Source organism: Oryzias latipes, chromosome 24, assembly GCF_002234675.1.
Source record: "Oryzias latipes chromosome 24, ASM223467v1".
In the NCBI taxonomy this organism is placed as follows: Eukaryota; Metazoa; Chordata; class Actinopteri; order Beloniformes; family Adrianichthyidae; genus Oryzias; species Oryzias latipes.
This window is the reverse complement of record NC_019882.2, coordinates 15,074,462-15,095,527: the sequence shown is the minus strand read 5'-3', so window position 1 is coordinate 15,095,527 and position 21,066 is coordinate 15,074,462. Positions and strand designations below refer to the sequence as shown.

Sequence of the window (21,066 nt, the reverse complement as noted above, 5' to 3'; positions counted from 1 at the left end):
GCTGAGAAGATGAAGGTAAGGGGCGAATAAAGGGAGGGGGCATGAGTGCGTGCCGGCGTGTGTGAGGGTGTGCTGCATGGGGGGGAAAAAAAAAAAAAAAGCTGATCACAGTGGTGTTTGTGCCAGGTAGGATCTCACACGGGGACAAGAAAATCATTTCCTCCTCAGTAGCACATGTCATTTCCTCTAAACAAACAGCTCTTCTGTGGATGAGGGAGAGGCTGACGGCTTGCTCTGTCAATCTCATTCCTCGCTTCCGCCCCAGTATCTTCCTCTTCATGAGCCAGGATGAGCTGATTTTTATACTGCATGACAGAGCAAGCACAGCATTAGCTCCGTCATGTCAGGGAGTACTGCGGTGCAAAGTTTTAGTACTAAATAGATCTTTTTTGGAGCTTCTTGTCTTCTAAAAAATTCATACAGGGGCTCCTTCCAAATCTTCATACCATCTGCTTCTACAGTGACGAGGTATACTAGGCTCAGGGTCAGATGTAATTTGTGTTTTACAGTCATGAGCTTGTTCTGACAGCAAACCACCAATTTAACTTGCTTCTAATTACACACTCAAAGACATAATTAGCCCCCCTTGCAACATTGATACACGAAGAGTAACCGGCATTAAACCAAGATAAGCACTCAGCAGAGAAAGACTTCTCACGTGGCACACACACACACACACCAACACACACTCATGCATCATAATGAACCTATTTACTGTCCAGACTTAATATGTTGGAAAAACAATTTGGAGGTTAATCTTATAATAAGTTTATGTGCTCTGGATTTAAATGGTATAGAAAGTTTAGTGTGAATATTAAGCGAAATGAAAGTCATTAGTATAAATGAAGTCATTTAGATGACACACCACAGGTGCTGATTTGAATTAGTGATGTTGGAAAATGGGGCAATTATAATCAAAGGTTTAAACTGTTTGCCCACCTGTTAAAATTTCAATTCTTGATATAGCAACGCTCGCTTCCTTTTGTTGTTGTACTCTTAAGGTGGGAAGGGGATACTGATTGGAGTTTGCCACACACAACTCAACAACTTTTTGAAAATGACAGCTGTATGAGACAAAGTCAGGTCTAAAGCACTGCTGGTTCCATCTAAGCCCAACTACCTGCCAATCAAAATAATCCCACAATTTTGTTCTAAATAAGAAGTAATGTTATATCAGAAAAAAATACCCCCCACCCATACAATTTCCATTAAAAGAAAATGAGCAATGTATATCCAAAACTAAAAACACGTCTGTTTTGGGTGTGAAATCAGATTTTTCTACATGTAAGTAAATGGGAAATCCTTCTGTAACCTGCCTCTAGTGGTCATTTGTGGAATCACAATATATGGTACTCACTGGTTTGTATCAAATTTGGGAAGGCAACACGAAGACTCGCAGAAACACAAGAAGAATATGATTTATTTTAATTTCAGCTCATCATAAATTTGAAAATAAACAGAAGGGAAAAATGTCTGTCAGGTAAAATGGAAGTCAGGAGGTAAAAATGTTGCTCAGCTACATTTCATTAGTCAACCTGGTTGTAGATGTAATGTGGGGTGGGACATGGAGCCGTACTCTGAGCACTCCTTCACTTATCTACAAGGTGCGCTACATAATTGGGGGGGGGCATGGTGCAGCGGCGAAGGGTAGTCACTGATCAGTCTCTGATTGGAAGATTGCATGGTTTGATTCTCGCCTTGATCGCCCATGTGTCCAAAGTGTCCTTGGTCAAGACACTGAATCCGACTGGTGGTTATAGGTTGGCACCAGCTTTGACAGCAGAGCCGCTGCCATCAGTGAGTAAATGGAACTATGACTGTAAAGCACCTAGAGCCTTTGAGGAAGGTAGAAACGACCTGCAGGTGTACGCCATTTTGGTGAGAAAGCTGATTTCAATCACTTGAATCAGAGGTTTCATTCTTTTTTTAACTGTACAGGTGAAGGTAGGAACCTTGATCAACAAGTAACTTGAAAGCTTCACTCTTTGACACGACTCTCTTCAATCCAACAGAGTGCTAGAAAAGGCATTTGACACTACAAAAAACTGTCCATCATCCTGATCCAACTCACTCAGAACAAAACTCCAAGATACTTAAACTCCTCCACTTGGAGTGTCTCCTTTGCTAACAGAAAAGAGCATTCAGTTTTTTTTAGATTGATAACCATGCCCTTAAATTTGGAAGCACAGGTTAAAACTCCAATAGTCTCACAACCAACCAGGTCTCTCTGCTGTCTTCTACCATCTGATCCAATTTTACTACTTCAAAATGACCAGCTGACAGCTTGATCTTTTACCCGAGTGTTCAAAGCATACGACCACTAAACTAACAACCAAATGTAATATAATGAATTCTGTTTCAGGTGGGGCTGTCTTGGTATCGCTTTCACTCCTGGACATTCTTCTCATTTATCGTGGACTTTGTTTCAGGCAAGCTTGTGTTAAACTCCATTATTCTACTGTAGGATTTCCATGCAGCAACTTTCAAACTGAATGTTAAGATTTATTCCACTTGAGTGGATGCCCAGAGAAAGTACCTTTCTGCTAAAAGGGACATTTATTTTGACAAAAATATGCAAAGTTAATCCTAAAGCTTTGTTCACACGGCCCACGGCAACATGTGTTCAAGCGATCACTTCCGATGAAAAGTCCATGTATAGGCATGTAAAAGTGTATTTCGGGCTTTTGCGTTTGAAACTCTTGCATTCATGTGTCGCTTTGCAAGTTTCTACAACCATTTTTGGGGTCAATGTACAAAGGGAGTGGCCACTGAAAGTGTATTGAAAGTTAAACCAGGTCGAAATTTGACCAATCAGGGTCTCTAATATTGTGGAGATATATAGATGTTGTCCTTTTTAATTAAATTTAAGTGCCAACCATTTGAAAATTGATCATGAAGGAGAAATTAATGATTGCAGCTTGAGCATGAATGTAATTCTATGACACCAAGTCTTTCATATGTTGAATAGAGCTGTGAAAGAAATAGCCTGGAGCAAGATTCAAGATTTGCACTGCTTCGACATTTCACACCAAGCCTCTTCCAACTATAGGGGCGGACATGCGCTAGTATCGGGTTGAGACAGTCTTGTGTGAACACCGTATGCTAAATATACGTTCAAAAATGCAATTTCATTTAGTTCTTGAATGCACGTCACATGCCTGGTGTAAAAGTAGCGTCATCACAAAAGTGGTACAACTATGCAATAAATATCCTCCACAGATTCCTGTTTTGCAATAAATGTAAAACCCAAATTTCAAGTAAAATCCCTGCAGGTAATGATTAAAACACCTTGTGTCCTCTTTGTCACCCTCAATATTCTTCTGAGTACACAGAATGCCCAATACGAAATGCCATATCGTTAAAAATCACCAAAAAAGTCAATACATGTGGTCAAACTATAGACCAAGCATTGGGAAACGACTACAGACCCACACCTGACTTCAAAACGGCCTATAGGGACTATGAGACATTTAACAACAAGAGGAATGAGGCACAAGCCTTCCTGCAAACCCTAGGAGAAATGCTGTTACTGTGTACAAGTGTGTGTGATCGAGAGACGAAGAGTGTGTTCAGAAGCCCCGACTCTCTTCCCGCAGCTACTTAAGAATCCAGTCACATCTCCTGCTAGCAGGCAGGCAGTAAGACGCTTTCACGCTCACAGGTTTGCTTTAGTGAGTCTAATACCGCTTTCTCTCTCTGTATGTGTGCTTGTGTGCACGTGAGCATATCCCTAAAAAAAACTGACTGAGAGCTCCACACTCCTTTGTTTCTTCACTTTCACTCATGACAGCTGTGTGTTCAAGTTTTATGACGTGTGAGTGTTGGCTCCCGGCAGCACCGATAAACCCACTTAGACTCTCCCCTGATCTGTTCGCTCTGGGCTAGCAGAACCCCCCCCCCCCCCCCCCCCTGCCCTGCCCTGGCTGGGCTGACACACACACACACAAACACACACATGTACACACACACTCACACACAGCCCTCTGCTTTAGCTGCTAGCTGATCTGTGACGGCCTGCCACTCAAACATTGCTCCACTGAGACACCGCACAAAGCAGCAGAGGAGGCTGGAAGTGCGGGGAGGAAGGGAGGAGGGTGAAGAGGTGATGGTGGGATGAGGAAGATGAAGAGCAAGAGAGAAAGAGTATCATTGTCTTTCTCTTGGGTTCCTGCTTGCGCCCAGTCTGGAAGAGTCCTTATCTCCCTGGTCCTCATTCTCCTCCAACTGGCTGGCTTTGGCAGCTGCTCCTTACTCCCCCAACTCCCCTCATCTTTCCTTTATGCCTCTCCTTCGTTCTCCCCATTTCAATTTCCTCCTGTCTTTATTTTTTCCACCTGATCAAATGTTAGTTCGCCTTGCCTCTAATTTACTTCTAAAGACGGGAGGACTTTGCAGAAGATAAAAGGGAAAAATTAAAAAGGACGAACTGGAGAAGAGAACATCAGAGAGAAAACCTGCAGAGGCAAAGAAGAGCCATTTGGAGTCAAATTACTTAAAAAAGACAGAATAGATACAAAGCAGTTGTTGGTTTCTTTACAGTACCACAAAAATGTGGACAAATAGTTGATCAATAATGGCTACATTGGTTGAGTTGCCCAGAGATTGGAGGGAAAGATCATTTTTTCTTGTCACTACATTGATTCTCGAATGCTCACTTGTGCACTTGAGCTGCACAAATTACATTTCTAAGTGTGTGTTGTCAAATTGAATGGACATGATACAGTATTTATGAAGATGCTACATTCATTTTTTACTTTTTTGAAATATTTTTTTACAGTAAGCTGTGTAGACCTGAGCTATTGTAACAGTTTCTCTATTTTGTTTTATTTGTAAAGACTGCACCATTGTTAAATTGTGAAAAATGAAAGGTGTTAACACAAAGGGTGATACTTTTTTTTAATTTATAATTTAGCATTTTTAAACCCTTATAGAAAGTTGATATTCGTTAGTGTGGTTACTAAAAAAATACTTTAAAAAAAGAATAAATGAAATAAATTGTGTGTCTGTGCCTGAAGATGTTAATGCAACATTAAAATTTAAAATACCATATTGATTAAAAAAACAGCCAAATTACTTTTTTTTAAAATTTTTTTTAGAGGAAAGTGTTTTTCTTTATTTGAATGCCTTTAACCCATTGATGACTTGATTATTTCCAGCTATAAAAACTAAAAAAATCCCTTATATTAATGCTTTTAAGTAGATGCTAAATAAATAATTTCTGAGCTGAATGGGTTTCATGCATGTTTGCATCAATAGACGACAATGAGTTAAATAGTTTGTGTTGTAGTATGAGTTTCTGCATGTAGTCTGTGTATTAGAAAGACCCAGTCAACTGGGAGATTTGCCTATGCTCAGACTCTTATCAAGCAGCATCCATCCATCCATCCATCCATCCATCCATCCATCCATCCATCCATCCTCTCTTGAGAACCCACAGATTCCCTTTTGGGATCACAGGGTTGCTGGAGCCAACCCAGCCACCAAAAATAAGTCCCTAGAATTTCATTTACTGTCTCCAAGTAGCTGAAAGGAATCTCCACATGCAGCTTTCAAAAATAAATAAAAAGGCAACTTGTAAAAATCTATTTACGCCACAGCAGCTTCTGCAGGTGCTTCTCGCTTCAGAGCCAGAGGGGGGGAAAAGATAAAAAAAAAGAAGTGAGAAACAGGGCGGTAATCACAAAAACCCTGAGATAAACGATGGAAGCAAAAATTTGTTTCAGCCCAAGTTTAAAAAAAAAGAAGACAAAGGAAAGAGTTTTCTGCAGAGGAGAAAGAGCACGCTCAGCAATATGGATCTATAGCTGCGGGTTAGACAAGACAGAACTCTTCATCAGCACCTAGACTGCTGCCAATATTGCTGACTCATTATTAGCCTGGTACACAGCTGCGAGATAAAAGAGCTGCTGTTGCCTCCATTATCACACATCAGACCTGTTACCGTTGTTGTAAGGCAGCAAACATTTCAATAAATAGAACAAAAATGTGTTATTTCACCAGCTTTTTGAGTGAGTCAAACTGTTGGAGTTTATTGCTTTAACTTCTCCTCCTGAGGGAAGTAGGAGCTGCTGAGCATTCATCCTAGTTTCAATCTGTGTCTGGCAAAAACAGAACAACTGTGCAAAGTTCTTTTTTTTGATCACTCTCGCTCTTTTCTCGTTGCCATTTTTTTTCTGCTTTTTAATTAAACAGAAGCAGAAGGCTGCAAAAACCTGCCGCTAATTACACAGCCTCTGCCTCCTTCTCCACCTCTCCCTCTTGCTTCTGTTTGCTTGTTCCTCTCTTTCTTTTCTTCTCTTTCCTCTCATTTCACATCTTCCCCATGTCTCTGAGCTAGGCTCTCGGCCAGCAGCCTGTGGAACAAGCTCTGGTGAGGTGGGGCATGCTATTGTCAGCTTGCTTAAAGACATACAACAAAAATGTAACTATAAATGTAACCTTGAGTGAGTTTAAACTGCATTCACACAGTTGCAAACAATGACGTTTACATCAAAACCTGCAAAACAACAGCCAAACATCTCACTGGACCCCCAAATTTGTTTGTACCATGAAGGTTTTAGGGGTCCTCCATACAGACATACAGTCAGAACTCCTCCTCCTCATCCGTCTTATTCACTGCTTTTCTTCTTGAGGATGCAGAAAGCTGTTTATTTTCCAACTTTCCTGAGATTTTTTGTTGAGATTGCACTCATAAATATGAAGTCCTGTCAAGTTTGCTGACATGCAAGTTGATGACAACAAGGGAGGGAAGCAAAAAAAGAGATAGAGAAGCTCTACAGTGGTGGACACATTGCAGAAGCCCCCCCCTCCTCTGTTTCAACCCATCCTCTGTCACCATCTGGACGCCATTTTAAAACCATCAGCTGTGGCTCCCTGAGTAAACAAGGCCGTGACCCGAAACATGCTCTCCTCAGTAAACGGGCTGGTTCTGGCATCTGCAGAATCCAAAACGAATGAGTTAGCACGAGAAGAGAAATTGGAGCCAGAATCGCTGATCAGCTAGAGAGGAAAAGGAGGGGGTCTTTAGTTTCTGAAAGTTAGCAAAATATTTTAATATAATCTAAATTTAGGATTATTGGTTTCTGGTTAAATCAGAGCTGCAAAAAGTGCAGAATTTTATTTGTTGATGGTAGATGTAGTGCTCAGTTCAAATGCTTTGCATAATTTCAACAACTGATAGACAAGATGTTGGAAAGTCGAACTTTCTCGAGCAAAAACTGTTTGTAAGAAATCAGCAATCGGAAGTTAATCTATATGGGCTTTTTTTTTTTTAAAAAGCCCATGCAAAGATTGTTTTCTGTTATTATTCAGTTTGTAAACCAGTTTAAAAATAGTTACACATTCATTGAAACTGGAAGATAAATAAATGTTGAACAATGTAGTGATTCAGTTACAGAAGTTAGGTATACATAAGATCAGTGTTTTAGGAATTCCGCCAAATTGTTTTACAACTTTAGATTTGAATTATATAGGAATTGCAAAAAAGGTTATCCTAATATTGTTCATTTTACAGAAATGAACTTTTTATTGTTGATTTAATATTTATTAGAATGCATACTTGTAATATTTGTTAATTAATTAAAATTATTTAAAAAAAAAAAAGAACTATTCGATCAGAAAAAGATTTGAAAAAAAGGTAATGTAAGATTTAAAAAAATCTCATGCACGACAGTATAAGATGCTATCCTGCAGAGGAATACCGGTAACTTAATTTGACTTAATTTCATTGAGTGAAGAGTAAAACATTTTTTAACGACTGTCTTTTAAATATAGTGTTCGATAATCAGCATTTATGCACAAAACTGATGGATGTGCACAGTGTAGGAGGGCTGGCATCTAAACTAAAATCAAAATAGGGCCTGAAAAGGAGGATTTTCTAAAATAAACCCATGAAAGAAGAGACATATTTGAGTCTCTCTGTGGTCTGATGGAAGAATGTCCACTTTGGCTTTGGGAGACGGTTGACCCAATTCCTTCCTGTTGGACACAGCATTAAGGGTTGGAATGAAGGAGATCAGGTGAAATGTGGAAAAATTAGCAATTTAAAAAAACTGTGACAACTAATGACACTTTATCTTTAGCTAAAAGCACTTAGGGAAATTATTCACTAAAAACAGGTAACACAGGTTAAGCCTCAGAAAACCATGAAAAATACTAAACTGAATATGGAAACCAAGTTAAACTAAAGTGTTCACATATGGACACACACATCAACAAACAATGTTGGTGAGAATAAAAAACAGGAATCAATCAGAGATTTATGATGAAGGAAGAGTGAAGAAGAGTGAGTGAACATGTGGAAGCTCAGAAAGAAAAACAGCTGACACACACACACACATGCATGCGCGTACACACACTCAGACATATCGGGCAGCAGAAAGATAATGACATGGAAATGATATGGTAATGATATGGTAATCTGGCAACATTATTCTTCTCACCAGAGACCAGAGGAACCTTGCCATAAACTACACACACACATCTACACACACACATTCACACACACACAGGATGAGCTTAAATCCAGACACTGATATGGTTACGGTGAGTAAGACTGAAAGAAAGTGTGTGATGTTGCAAAAGTGTTACTGTTTAAACACAGTGTGTGAGATTAACTGCTATTCTTGTTGTTTTGAGTTGTTAATATGTTTTATGACGCAAATGTAATGCTGTTTAAAAAAGCATTCCTTAACAATCAACCGTTCAAAAATTAATAATTCGCATAAACCTTTTTAAGTCATCCAAAAATTTTAAAAACAATAAAAAATTATATTAAATAAATTAAATATAATGTGTGTATGTGAATTTAAAATGTATTTATTGTAAGAGAGAAACTAGAACTTTAAATTTATGCAGAGACTTTTTAAAACCTAATCCTTCCTTTGCAATGGACACTACAGCGCCACCCTCTGACGTAACAATTCTACTACAGCCCTTATTCTGGAAACAGAGAAAACATCTAAAGTGAAGCTTTTCAAATCAGATAAACTGATTTTTTTAGACAGTGCTTTGTACACTGATTTGGAAAGCTTTACTGATTCCAAAAGTTAAGTTTACTTTCTGTTTTAGAGACCCATAAACACAGAAAATGTGACACTGAGGCTCAGAGGCTCAGTACACAAGGAAAAATATATATTGTAACCTACATGACTCAGAGACACAAAGAATGGGTACATTTCTGGTACAAGTCTCAGAAATTCAAATAATACTTCTCCTTTTGTTTTGTTGTTTTTTTAGGGAAGACAACTAATGGTAATAGTTGCAGACTAGAACCAATGTAACGAGTTTCAATTACTTAAGTACATTTATGGTTTTTGATTATAGTGATGATGAGCCATGACCCTCATTAAACTCTTTATTTTTATTTTATTTTGTTTTTATTATTTTTTGGATGTTGCTGCTGTTTGCTATTTATTCCACACACCATTACTAACAAAAAATGTTTATGTGATTTTTCTGAGATCATTTTTGTCGGTCTGATTGAATAAGTCCTGAACGGTCAGTCAGGTCTTGTAATCAAACTCTCTTTTTTAACAGTTGCTACACTTGCATTTACTCAAGTCAATATTTAGACAACAAATTCCCCACTCTACTTGGGGAAATTTGAATTATTTTAATTAAACACAAGTGTGGATTTAGTGTTCCTACCTTTTTTTTTTTTTTTCGGAGATGGGGGGTTAAGTTTGCAATGAAGGAGCTGGAGAGGGTCCCTACATTGTACACATTTACATCAGAGTCTGTACATGAAATAGTTTATGCCAACCCAACTAAAATGTGTTGACTATTCATTAAGGAAGTTCATGTACTGATGGTAAAGCATCAGGATTCTATAAAGACAACTAAAGCAAGATTCCCCTTTGATGTAAAAAACTGATAACACAAACAGGAATTCTAAATCTGCTGTCAAAGCAGTTTTTTTTCTCTAAGTCGTCATAACTTGACGGTCAAGAACAAGAAACACTTCTGGAAGCAGGAAGAAAGCGTTATAAGTGTAATCCTTTGCACATAGCATTCCATTTCAACGATAGGTGAACAGAACATTGGAATTTAAAGAGGGAGTGTTTACCTCTTGACGTAAATGCATTTTTAGTAAAAAAGGTATTTCATTGTTAACATTGAGCTGCTGATTGAGGAGGGATTCCAGTCATTTTATCTCCCACATGGGAGTAAACGGAAAATCACAGTTGCAATGCCAAAATATGTGCTGTGCATAATTGGGCGGAGGCAATGTGATAGACTGTCTGACTGTTCAGGGTGTGCTCCACCTTTACCCGACAGAGGCTGGGATAGGCTCCAGCAACCCTGTCACCCCAAAAGGAATTTTAATAAATGTATCATTTTTGTGGAAATAACATTTATGTTCCTATTCTTTTTTGTGACAGAAAAAAGTTTGGTTTCATTTATGGGGATTTTTCATTTAGAAAAAAGTTACTGAAGTCAAAATATTCATAACAGTCTTTATTTTTCATGTTGTTGTTTCCTTGCTGTCCTTCTCTTCCTCTTCTCTTTTCGAGCTGCTCTTTTTTAAGTGACCGTGATTGACAGCTGGGCTATATCCATGCAATATCACCCAGTGCACGTTCCTATTCCCTCCTGGAACCTTCATCCGCCGGTCAAATTAACCTTCCGTTCCAATGGGAGGGGGCCCTGCGTGGGCCAATCAGCAGGTGATTAGGGCGGGGGTGGGAGGGGTGAGGGGTCACCGTGATGGGGCCATCGTAGGCCTGATTGGTTTCAATCAGCGGCCGGCCGCAAGGACAGCTGGGAGCTGAGCCGCAGCGAGTGCTAATCAACGCATCCCACAGTGAAGCATGAACACCCACCACACACACACACAAACACACACCGGGAGATTGATGTTTGTATGCACACACCGGCGACACTTCCTTCTCTGCATGTACACTCACTCAGGAAAAGAAACAAACACACACAGCAAGATATGTGAAGCAAAAAAAAAAAGAACAGCATAACAGAAAATCTCATAAAAACCAGAGCGGGTCGTCCTCAGAGGAACCACAGAATCCACCAGAAGACTGTCTGACGAATTGCATTGGTTTTGTTAATTAGACCAGCAATAGATCTGCTAGGCGCCCGTGACATTGGTTAGGAACACATCAACACGTCTCATGTGATGAATCAGATGTGGAACAATCCACATTTGCTTTGCTATGTCTGATGATATGCAAATTACTGATAGATGAACACCAGTAGGGTTAACCACAACTGAGCCTCTGAGGAGACGAAACAGAAAACAAGCAAAATTCAAAACAGCTTCACTGATCTGTTCATGTCTACCCACTTTTATTTTGGATTTATGTAATTAGATGCAAACATTAAGCAACTATTACATGCTTTATTGAATCCTCAGCTCATAGGATCACATCTGTTTTTGTTTTTTGTGCTTATTCCCAACCAAAATATTGAAAGAAAAGAAAAATGTCACCTAAAGATTAAAAAAATAAAGAATAAATAAGCGATGGCAGACTTAAAAATGACAACAAAGAATTAGGAGCAATGTAATCATTTTTTTTTGTTTTTAATAGTTTACAAATATATCACAACACATTATTCTTTGGGATTTAGTTTCCTACTGCTGGGCTGAGTTTACATTGAAGCTTTCCTTTAAACTAACAAGAAACAGAAAAACTTTAACAGATATCACACACTGACATTTAACCATAAGGAACAAAAGTAAATGTATCAAATAGTATTAGATATTTTAACAAAACATTTACCAAATTAAAGTGTATCTGTAAAGTGTATATTTTTTTTAATTTACATGGATGTTGTTCACACTAAAGTCTAGGTGAAAGTATGATTACTTTTATTTTCATGTTTGTTATATATGGTAAAATCCCTTGATCAAATTACAGATTAAAACAAGAGTGGGGCCATGTGACAGACTGGTGACCTGTCCAGGGTGTACTCCACCTTTGCCCAACCCCTTGGCCCTAACAGGGATATGGCGGGTTAAGGAAATCGATGGATGGATGGATGGATGGATGGATGGATGGATGGACGGACAAGAGTGGGACTAACTTGTAACAGTAAAAGACAAGGTTTAATTCCTCTGATTTAAACTTTTTAAAGGTAACTTTTAATCACTTTTCTGTTCCCTTGGAGTCTCTGATTATTTGTCTTGGCATTGGCTGGGGGTAATATGGAGTCACAATTAGATTTATGCGTGGCGTCACATCCAACCCAGAATCTGATGCAGGACTTGACAGCGTTTCCAAGGCAGGGTTAGAAATTCCCCCATCATCTGAGGCTTTGATGTCTTTTTTATGACTATTATAGAGTTTTATGGAATCATTGGGAAGACTCCGGCAGATAGATTTCTTTATGTCTCTATCCCAATCTTTGCCGTCTTTCATGGTGTACCTTCTGATCATTTCATTGAAGCTTTCTTTAGTGTTTTTCTCCTTCCTGAACAGAATGATGTAACACTTTGTGAAGAAATGACAGAATAAAATGCCATATGCTGAGATTAGAATAACAACCATCTCAACTGCTGGAAGATACTGGCCTGTGACAGTAACGTAAACAGGGCCAAAGATAATCCAAGAGATGAAGTAAATGAGCATTGCAAAGGTGATGAACTTCGCCTCATTGTAATTTCCAGGCAACTTTCTACCCTTGAAAGCAACACAAAAACAAATTATGGCTAAAAGGCCAATGTAAGCCAGCATGGCTCCAAATGCAGGAAAGAGCCTTTCGTCACAATATTTAAGACGCTCCCCGTCAGCTATATAATTATTCCACGTGTCTTTGGGAGGCGTTACTGCAAGCCACACAGTGCAGATCACCACCTGACCCAACATGCATATTGGAATAATTAGGTACGGTTTGTAGAGCTTCTCTAGGGTACTCTGTACGACAGGGTCAAATTCAAAGGCCATAAGGATTTTGAACGACTTGACCAAGATGCAGGAGACACATAATGTGAAACTCAGGCCAAAAATCACTTGTCGTGCTTGACACTGCCAACCAGAGGGGTTTCCCCCGAAGAAGGGTATGGCACCAAATGTACAAAACAGAGACAGGAGGAGCAGCACGGAGATGGGGCCCACAGATGACCGCACCATGGGGGTGTTCCAGTGAGCAAGGAAGATTATTCCTACAATAATGATGAGCAAAGCTCCAAGAGCAGCAAAAGACAGCAGCACAATGTGATACATGTTCTCCCACCTCAGGAAGATCACTTTTTTGAGAAAGCACTTGTCACTGCCCTCCATGGAGTATTCAGTAGCATTGTTACACTTATAGCAGTCATCAGAATCTGCAACGTAAAGGTTCATCAAAAGTTAGTCCAACCAGGAGACAGTCCTGTCCATGTATTCATGAACTAATTTTATAGTAACATTTTAGTTTCTGTCATCACTCACCGGTTTTGTTAGAAAAGTGATTGGCAGGACAGGGGACACATTGATAGCAGCAAACAGGCTGGCTGTCCTCTCTCTTCCTCCTGGTGCCATGAAAACAGGGCTCTGAGCACCTGGATGTCACTTCTTGCTGTGAAGACCAACATAACCTCATGATGAAAGCAAATAATCGTTTTTTTTTTTTCATTCTTTGTTTTTGTGCCATGAGCTGCTTAATTTCAATCAATTAATATAAACCTGCAATATTAGGCCGTGTTAAAACAACCAACAACTTTTGTCAAAGCTTTTAACTGAAGGAATTAAACATTTTAAATTTCTAATATGATTGAAGACAAGTCAAACAAGGAAAATCATTGATGCTGTGATCTTTACAAATCAATGTGCATGAGAAATAAAAAAATAAAATAAAAGTGACTCATAAAAAAGACTTACCATGTGTCTGCGAATGTCTTTTACATGTGTGTTAAAAATCAGCTTCTGAGTTTGTATGTCAAAGTAACCAATGATGTTGTTCATGTCCATAGAGGATCTCTGATCCCTCCACACAATCACTTCATATCCAGAGTTGATGTCACCATATTCATCAAATGAGTAATCATTACCATCCATGGAGAACTTTGCTGCCCTTAAGGCATCCTTAAACTGAAATGGCAAAATGTGACAAACTGTAATTAGATTAGGATTTTTGAGTTTATTACTAGAACCATGTGTTTTTAGAAGTTCCTTGAAGTTTTTAATGAGTTCAGGTACATCTAAGCTCAGTATTCATTTCATCCACTTTATATTTAAATGAAAGTTGACTGTCTAAAGCAGTGCTTCTCAAATAGTGGGGCGCGCCCCCAGGGGGGGGCACGAAGCGATGCCAGGGGGGGCGCGCGGTGGTGGCGGTTTTAGGCACAGGTTTGTCCGGTGCGCAAATTTAACGTGGGGGCAGCGGTGACAGCGGCTCAGTGCTTGGAAAATAATCTGGTCCACTATTCGGTTCCTATTGTCTGTTCTGTCTGTCCGCGGCTGCGCGAGTGAGAACGAAAGGGGAGGGGTGGTGTGGGCCCTGTCTGCCAGGGGAATCGGGGCACGCGGACCACTGCTACCGCTGCCTGTTGCCCAAGATCACCGCTGCCCTTAGATTCCTAAGCTCATGCTAACAATGTCTTTCTTTATGAACTATTGTAGACATTTTGATGACGTGTCTTTATTTTCCATCCATGTTTTCTTTGTCTGCCTGTGGTTTAGTTGGTGTCAGACAGACATAAAGACAGCAGGTAATGCAGGAAAACAGCTGCACTTTTATGAGATCAGAAATAAACAATCCGTCATTTAGAAAAAAAAAATCAGCACGTTTTTACCTATTTCTTCAGACTAAAAACGTTAAATATATTGGTGCTGCTGTGTTAATGTTTCAGATCAATTTAGATTTAATATTATTTATTGATTGAATTATTTTTTTCGGCATCAAATGGTTCAGTTGGTCAAAATGTTTCTAGTTTAAATAAGGAATGACAGATTTTTTTTATTTCAGGTACTTTCAGCTTCTTTTCTGTTTTAGACTAGAACAGGGTTTCTGTGGCTAAATAAAGTTAATATTTGTTGAAAGTGGATTTATTTTGCTTTTTTCTTTTGTTAGTGTTAAAAGATACAATTTTAGGTATACAAATTTTATAGATACTGACCTGATGTATTGTCACCGCGCGAGTGTGTCTGTGTGTGTGTGTGTGTGTGGGGGGGGGGGTTATGGGGGGGGGGGGGTCAGGGGGGGCGCGAAACATTTTCTTTTCCTAGGGGGGGCCTGGCAAAAAATAATTGAGAAGCACTGGTCTAAAGTAATAAGAACTATAACAAAGTGCAAAAAAAAATAAAAGTAGTAAAATTCTCACTAAAAAAAAATGACAAAAAGTTGAAATTGTGTAATTTCATGGCATAATGTGAATTTGAATTAGTAAATTATTCCAGGATTTGTCATTAACCTAGTGGGAAAATAACCATGAACCAGGGCAGCGATCACATGTTGAAGTCATGTGTGTGATTACCTCAGATGGTTTCAGCATTTTTGGGTTGCACTCTTTTTTGATGCAGACATCTTTGAGAGCCTGAGTGATTGCTTTGACAGCCAGCTGAATACTGAACAGACCATAAGGGTATGTCATGTCAATCAATTGCTCTTTCTTGAAAGCTTCAGTGCCACTTGAGTTGAAGAAATCAGTCAAGAAGCCGTTGTTCTTGTACTCTTCAGGTTTTAGGTTTTTAAGGAACCTGGTATAGTCTGGGCTTTTGGAAGACTTCAGTGTTACTCCGATGACTGTTCCTACATCGTCCAGCTTCCACCTTGAAGTATTCAGTACATTGGTTGATTGTGACCAGTTATCACTGGCCACCCAAACTTTTCCTTTGCCTCCAGGTTTTTGGAGAACCTGATCAAAAATATACATCATGTGGTTTTGCTTTGCAAAGGAAATGATGACAGAGACTTCATTGCTTTGCGCGATTTTGTTGGCAGCGCCCTCAATGGTGTGCATGATTCTTTTGGCCTTGAGAGACTCTGGCAGAATGCAGACAAAAGCAAGGCAGATGCCAGCTTTGTCTGCATGGACCTGAAGGCGTTCAATAGCATAGCGGCCGTATTCACCGTCGGTTGTCAACACACCAACCCAGTTCCAGTTGTAGTGCTTTAGAATCTGAATGATGACCTGGACTTGGTAATCATCTTCAGGTACAGTCCTCATGAAGCTTGGGAATTTGTTTTTATCACTTAGCAGACCAGAGGTTGCTCCATAACTTATCTGTGCAACAGATCAAACAGATATTACTTTTTATGCAGAATTATGCAAAACTTCAAGACTTCAAGCTAAGTTTATGATCACGCCACTCTGTACACAAGCAATCAATGCATTTCTATACTTGTAACTTTCTATTTTTACTTAAAGAAAAAGCTTCTTGAAACTCGGAATCTCAGTCATACCTCTGGGATGTTGTCCAGGTTGAGTTGTCTTGTAACTGACACACAGATCTCTGAATAGTAGCCGCCTATAACAGCCAGCACAGGAGGGAGAGCCGGGTCATTGATATCACCTGCACGAAAACATAAAACGTTTAAGGAAGACAACCTAAAATCACATCTGGAAGACGTCTTTGGACAAATATACTTTCACAATATCACTGACGTAGCAGCATCAGGTACATCAAGCACTATTAATACTTATTTATTTTAAACTAGATGTTGGACATTTTTCCTTTAAAAAGTTTATTTCTGAAAAGATATTGTCCAGTTAGTCTTTCTTTAAAGCTTTTAACAGGAGTTTTTTTTGTTTTTTAGTGTGTTTTGTTAGTCTATACTGGACTGTCCTTTTACATAAGATGAGGATGGTTTTAAAAGTTTCAAACCAAATTTTTGCCAACTTCAGTGGTTAACTCAACGATGTTCATTAATATATATTGAAAGTTTTCAACTACCTAAGTAAAAAAAAATTGTAATCTCTGAAAGAATAGCTTGGTAAAATAAACATCAGCGGCTCTCATCAGCGTAGTTTGCCAACCATTTCTATTTTTATATATCATTTCTATATATCATAGCCCTACCCATTTTGTCGGGTGAGAGGCTATTTTTACCCAAAGAAATTTGTTGGCCACTAACCTAACATAAATACAAAAATACTACTTTTAAATACAAGGAAGTACGGTGAACATCGTTAAGGCTGTAAAAACAAATACCAATCTGACAGTAAGGAAGCCAATGAGGAAATGTTTGGAGACCGTTGTGAATACTCACGGGTTTTTCTCATGAAGACTTGAACATTTTCTAGTGCTGCAGAAACTTCACCACAGGAGTCAACTATGTGATACCCCAGAGTGATGTTCCCCAGTTCACGTTTCTTGTTTACCTCCTCAATTGCATAAACCATTATCATAGACTGAGACAGCCGCCCGATGCTTAACCTGTAAAACCAGTTACTCAAGGTGAGGACAGAAAACTTTTTTTAAATGTACAGTCATGGCCAGAAGTTTTAAGAACGACACAAATAGTAGTTTTTAAAAGTTTGCTGCTAAACTGCTTTTAGATCTTTGTTTTGGTTGTTTCTGTGATGTACTGAAATCTAATTACGAGCACTTTAAAAGGCTTTCATCGACAATTACATGACATTTATGCAACGAGTCCGTATTTGCAGTGTTGGCCATTCTTTTTTTATGACCTCTTCAATTCTACTGGGAATGCTCTCAATCAACTTCTGGGCATCCAGATAGCAACCCAGTCTTTCATAGTCACTTCTTCGAGTTTGTCAGAATTAGTGGGTCTTGATGATTGACTACAAGTCCCAATGGGACTAAGATCTGGAAGGTTCAAGGCCATGGACCCAAAATATCAACGTTTTGGTCCTCGAGCCACTTAGTTCTCACTTTTGCCTTATGGCACTGTGCTCCATCGTGCTGGAAAATGCATTGTTTGTCACCAAACTGTTGTTGGACCTTTGGAAGAAGTTGCTGTTGGAGGGTGTTTTGGTACCATTCTTTATTCATGGCAGTGTTTTGGGACAAAATTGTGAGCTAGCCCACTCCCTTGGATGAGAAGCAATCCCACACATGGTCTCAGGATGCTTTACTTTTGGCATAACGCTCACCTTTTCTTCTCCAGACACGCATTTTTCCAGATGCCCCAAACAATTGGAAAGAGGCTTCTTTGCAGAATATGACTTTGCCCCAGTCCTCAGCAGTCCATTCGCCATACTTTTTGCAGAAAATCAATCTGTCCCTGATGGGTTTTTTTGGAGAGAAGTGGATTCTTTGTTGCCCTTCTTGACACCAAGCCATCTTCCAAAAATGCAGATGCACTCACATCTGTCTGCTGTCATTCCTGAGGAATCTCTGCACTGGAGGCACTCCGATCCCGCAGCTGAATCCTCTTTAGGAGATCCCTGACGCTTGATGGACTTTCTTGGATGCCCTGAAGCCTTCTTAACAAGAATTGAACCTATTTCCTTGAAGTTCTTGATGATCCTATAAATTCGCGATTTAGGTGCAATCTTAGTAGCCACCCTATCCTTGCCTGTGAAGGCATTTTTATGCACCACAAAGATGGCTTTGCAGGTCACCATAGTTAACAATGGAAGAACAATGATTTCAAGCATCACCCTCTTTTTAACTTTTCAAGTCTGCCATTCTAATCCAATCAGCCTGACATGATAATCTCCAGCCTTGGGCTCGTCAACATTATCACACGAGTTAACAAGACGATTACTGAACTGATCTCAGCTGGTCTTTTAATGACAGAAATTAATTGCAGCGGAATTTCCTTTCTTCAAAATTACCGGTAAGTTTCATGGCAAAAAAGGACTATGCAAGTCATCTGATCACTCTTCATAACATTCTAGAGTGTATGCAAATTGCTATTATAAAAACTTAAGCATCAACTGTTCCAATTTCCAATATTTATGTAATTCTCAAAACTTTTGCCCATGACTGTAGACTGTCTAATGAAGTGCTGGAGTTGACAAAACAAAAAGTTACCTGTTACAAGTCCATGTGGTGTTACTGTCACTGCCATGTTCCTGCACACTTTCATGTATTGGAAATATTCCTCCAATTATTATATCACCCGGCGCTTTGGCTTCCATTGTCCAATAGGTGCTGAAAAAACATTGAAACAAAAAAACAACAAAAAAGCTGTATCGTAGGAATGTTGTCATCTTTTTTATGACCAACAGCAGTGTCTGTCCCAGCTGTGTCCAGGTCCCCAGTACATTTGCAAATGACAGAGCTATCATCTCTCCACTTCTTATAAAAACTGCCATTCGCACTGTTGGGCAAAGTCACGGAATGTAAAAAATGTTTTCTTCCTGGTTAAGAGCTATTTTTGTCCAACACTTTGCAGACGTCTCGTAAAGATTAAACCTTCTGTTGTGATCAAGTAATTTACTGTAAATCTGGTTCAGACTTGTTTTGCACAACACTTCAGGAAGATTAGAACATGCATAAACATAATGGGTTTCCCCAAAAAGTTGCAAAAGATTCCAGAGAAGATGAAGGAAGTATTTCTGCACACTTTTATCAGCTGCAGGTTATACTTAGAGCAGAACTTCTTTTGTTTGTTGAACATTTGCACTGTTTGCTAAAATATATTTTTCTGCAACCTACAGCAAACAAATTGCTTAAAATATTTATTCTTAGATAAATAATTTTAAATTTAAGCCTTCAAAGGGCAAACAAAAACATTTTTTTAAATCCTTTGACTTTATATTTGATACTTTAAGATTCTTAATTCTGTCTGATAAAAGCTAGGAACCGGATAATGTTAAATCATGTTATAAAATGGTTATAGTATAACTGGGTGGGATTATATAAGTTCGCTTCCCTCCACTCCCTTTCAAGCAATATTTATTAATATGTCTAATTATCCTAAGTTTGATTAGTTACTGTATGAATGTATAACTGATGATTGTATTGCTTTTGTGTATTATTTTTATTTAATTGCTTGAAATAAAACATTTCAAATCAAAAACCTAGGGCTGTTATAGCACCTCTTTTTTAATATTTGCAATGTTTTTTTTTGTTTTTTGTTTTTTAAGTTAAACTGCACAGTAGCGCAGTGGTTAGCGCTCTTGCCTCACAGAAAGAAGAGATCCGGGGGGGATCAAGTCCCGGCTGGGGGACCTGAACAAAACACCAATGGGGGACCTTTCTGTGCATGTTCTCCCCATGCATGAGTGGGTTTTCTCCGGGGTCTCCGGCTTCCTCCCACCATCCAAAAACATGCTTCATAGGTGAATTGGTTGCCTTCGGTTGTTTGTCTGCCTTCGCCCACAAGTGGCGGGAATAGGCACCGGCAGCCCCGTCACCCCGAAGGGGAAAAGTCTTTGGGATACGCCCAACAGAGGAATATTGAGACCTGTCTTGAGGATTGGATAAGCTTGGGTGAGAGAAACCGAGAAACTTGTGTGGTTAGCGTGTGAACAATGTTTGTGGGACTTCATGGAAGATTGACACGGAAAGAAAGATCTGCACACTTCAGTGAAGTACAGCAAAGAATTAAAAAATCCCACATATAAGAATGTGTTTTTTTTTCAACAAACAAAAATGTATTTATGGTAAAACATTCCTTTTAAAGACACAGCATTTTTTCCATATTTTTCTGAAGAAAGTCCTCGCAAGTTCAAAGTTTAGGCTTGGGTCTTTTGTAAAACCTTAGGTTCTTTTAATTACCGTATGTTTTTTAATCATTTGGTTTTTTTAGAGCCTTTTAGGTCATCCGCTTCCATCTAATTATCTCATCTACATCTTCCTTGCTCACACCAACCCCCCTCATGCCCTCCTTCAATAAATCCATGAACTTCCTCTTCCTCTGGACCTCTTATGGTACTATAGCTCCAATCTGAGCATACTTTCACCAATATGCACTGTTCCTCCTCTCAACATGTCCAAACCCAACAATCTGCTTTGCTGGATTTATTTTCAAAACATCTACCATGATCTGTTTCTCTGATGAATTCACCCTTCATCCTATCTATTCTCATCACACCCAAAGAGAACCCCAACATCTTCATCTTTGCTGCCTTCAGCTCTGCCTCCTGTCTCTTTCTCAGAGTCTCTCAGGTGAGCCCAAATCCAGGCCTGCTGGTTTTCCAGAAACCCTGCTGTTGATTACCTGGATCAGGTGTGTTTAGCCAATAAGGAACTTTAATGGCAGCTTGGTTGGAAA

The 21,066-nt window shown here is 39.2% G+C and overlaps 1 protein-coding gene across 1 annotated transcript; it reads right to left on the bottom strand.

The window, feature by feature from the left end:
* Window positions 1–11,517: 11,517 nt before the first annotated feature.
* On the bottom strand, window positions 11,518–19,470 carry LOC105357196 (G-protein coupled receptor family C group 6 member A-like). The gene is made up of 7 exons (XM_023953257.1): window positions 18,879–19,470; window positions 17,146–17,312; window positions 16,339–16,448; window positions 15,410–16,159; window positions 13,815–14,024; window positions 13,386–13,512; window positions 11,518–13,279 (listed from the first exon to the last, which is right to left on the bottom strand). The coding sequence occupies exons 1-7, from the start codon at window positions 19,160–19,162 to the stop codon at window positions 12,102–12,104; spliced, it is 2,826 nt and encodes a 941-aa protein (XP_023809025.1). The 5' UTR covers window positions 19,163–19,470; the 3' UTR covers window positions 11,518–12,101.
* Between the last annotated feature and the right edge of the window lie 1,596 nt (window positions 19,471–21,066).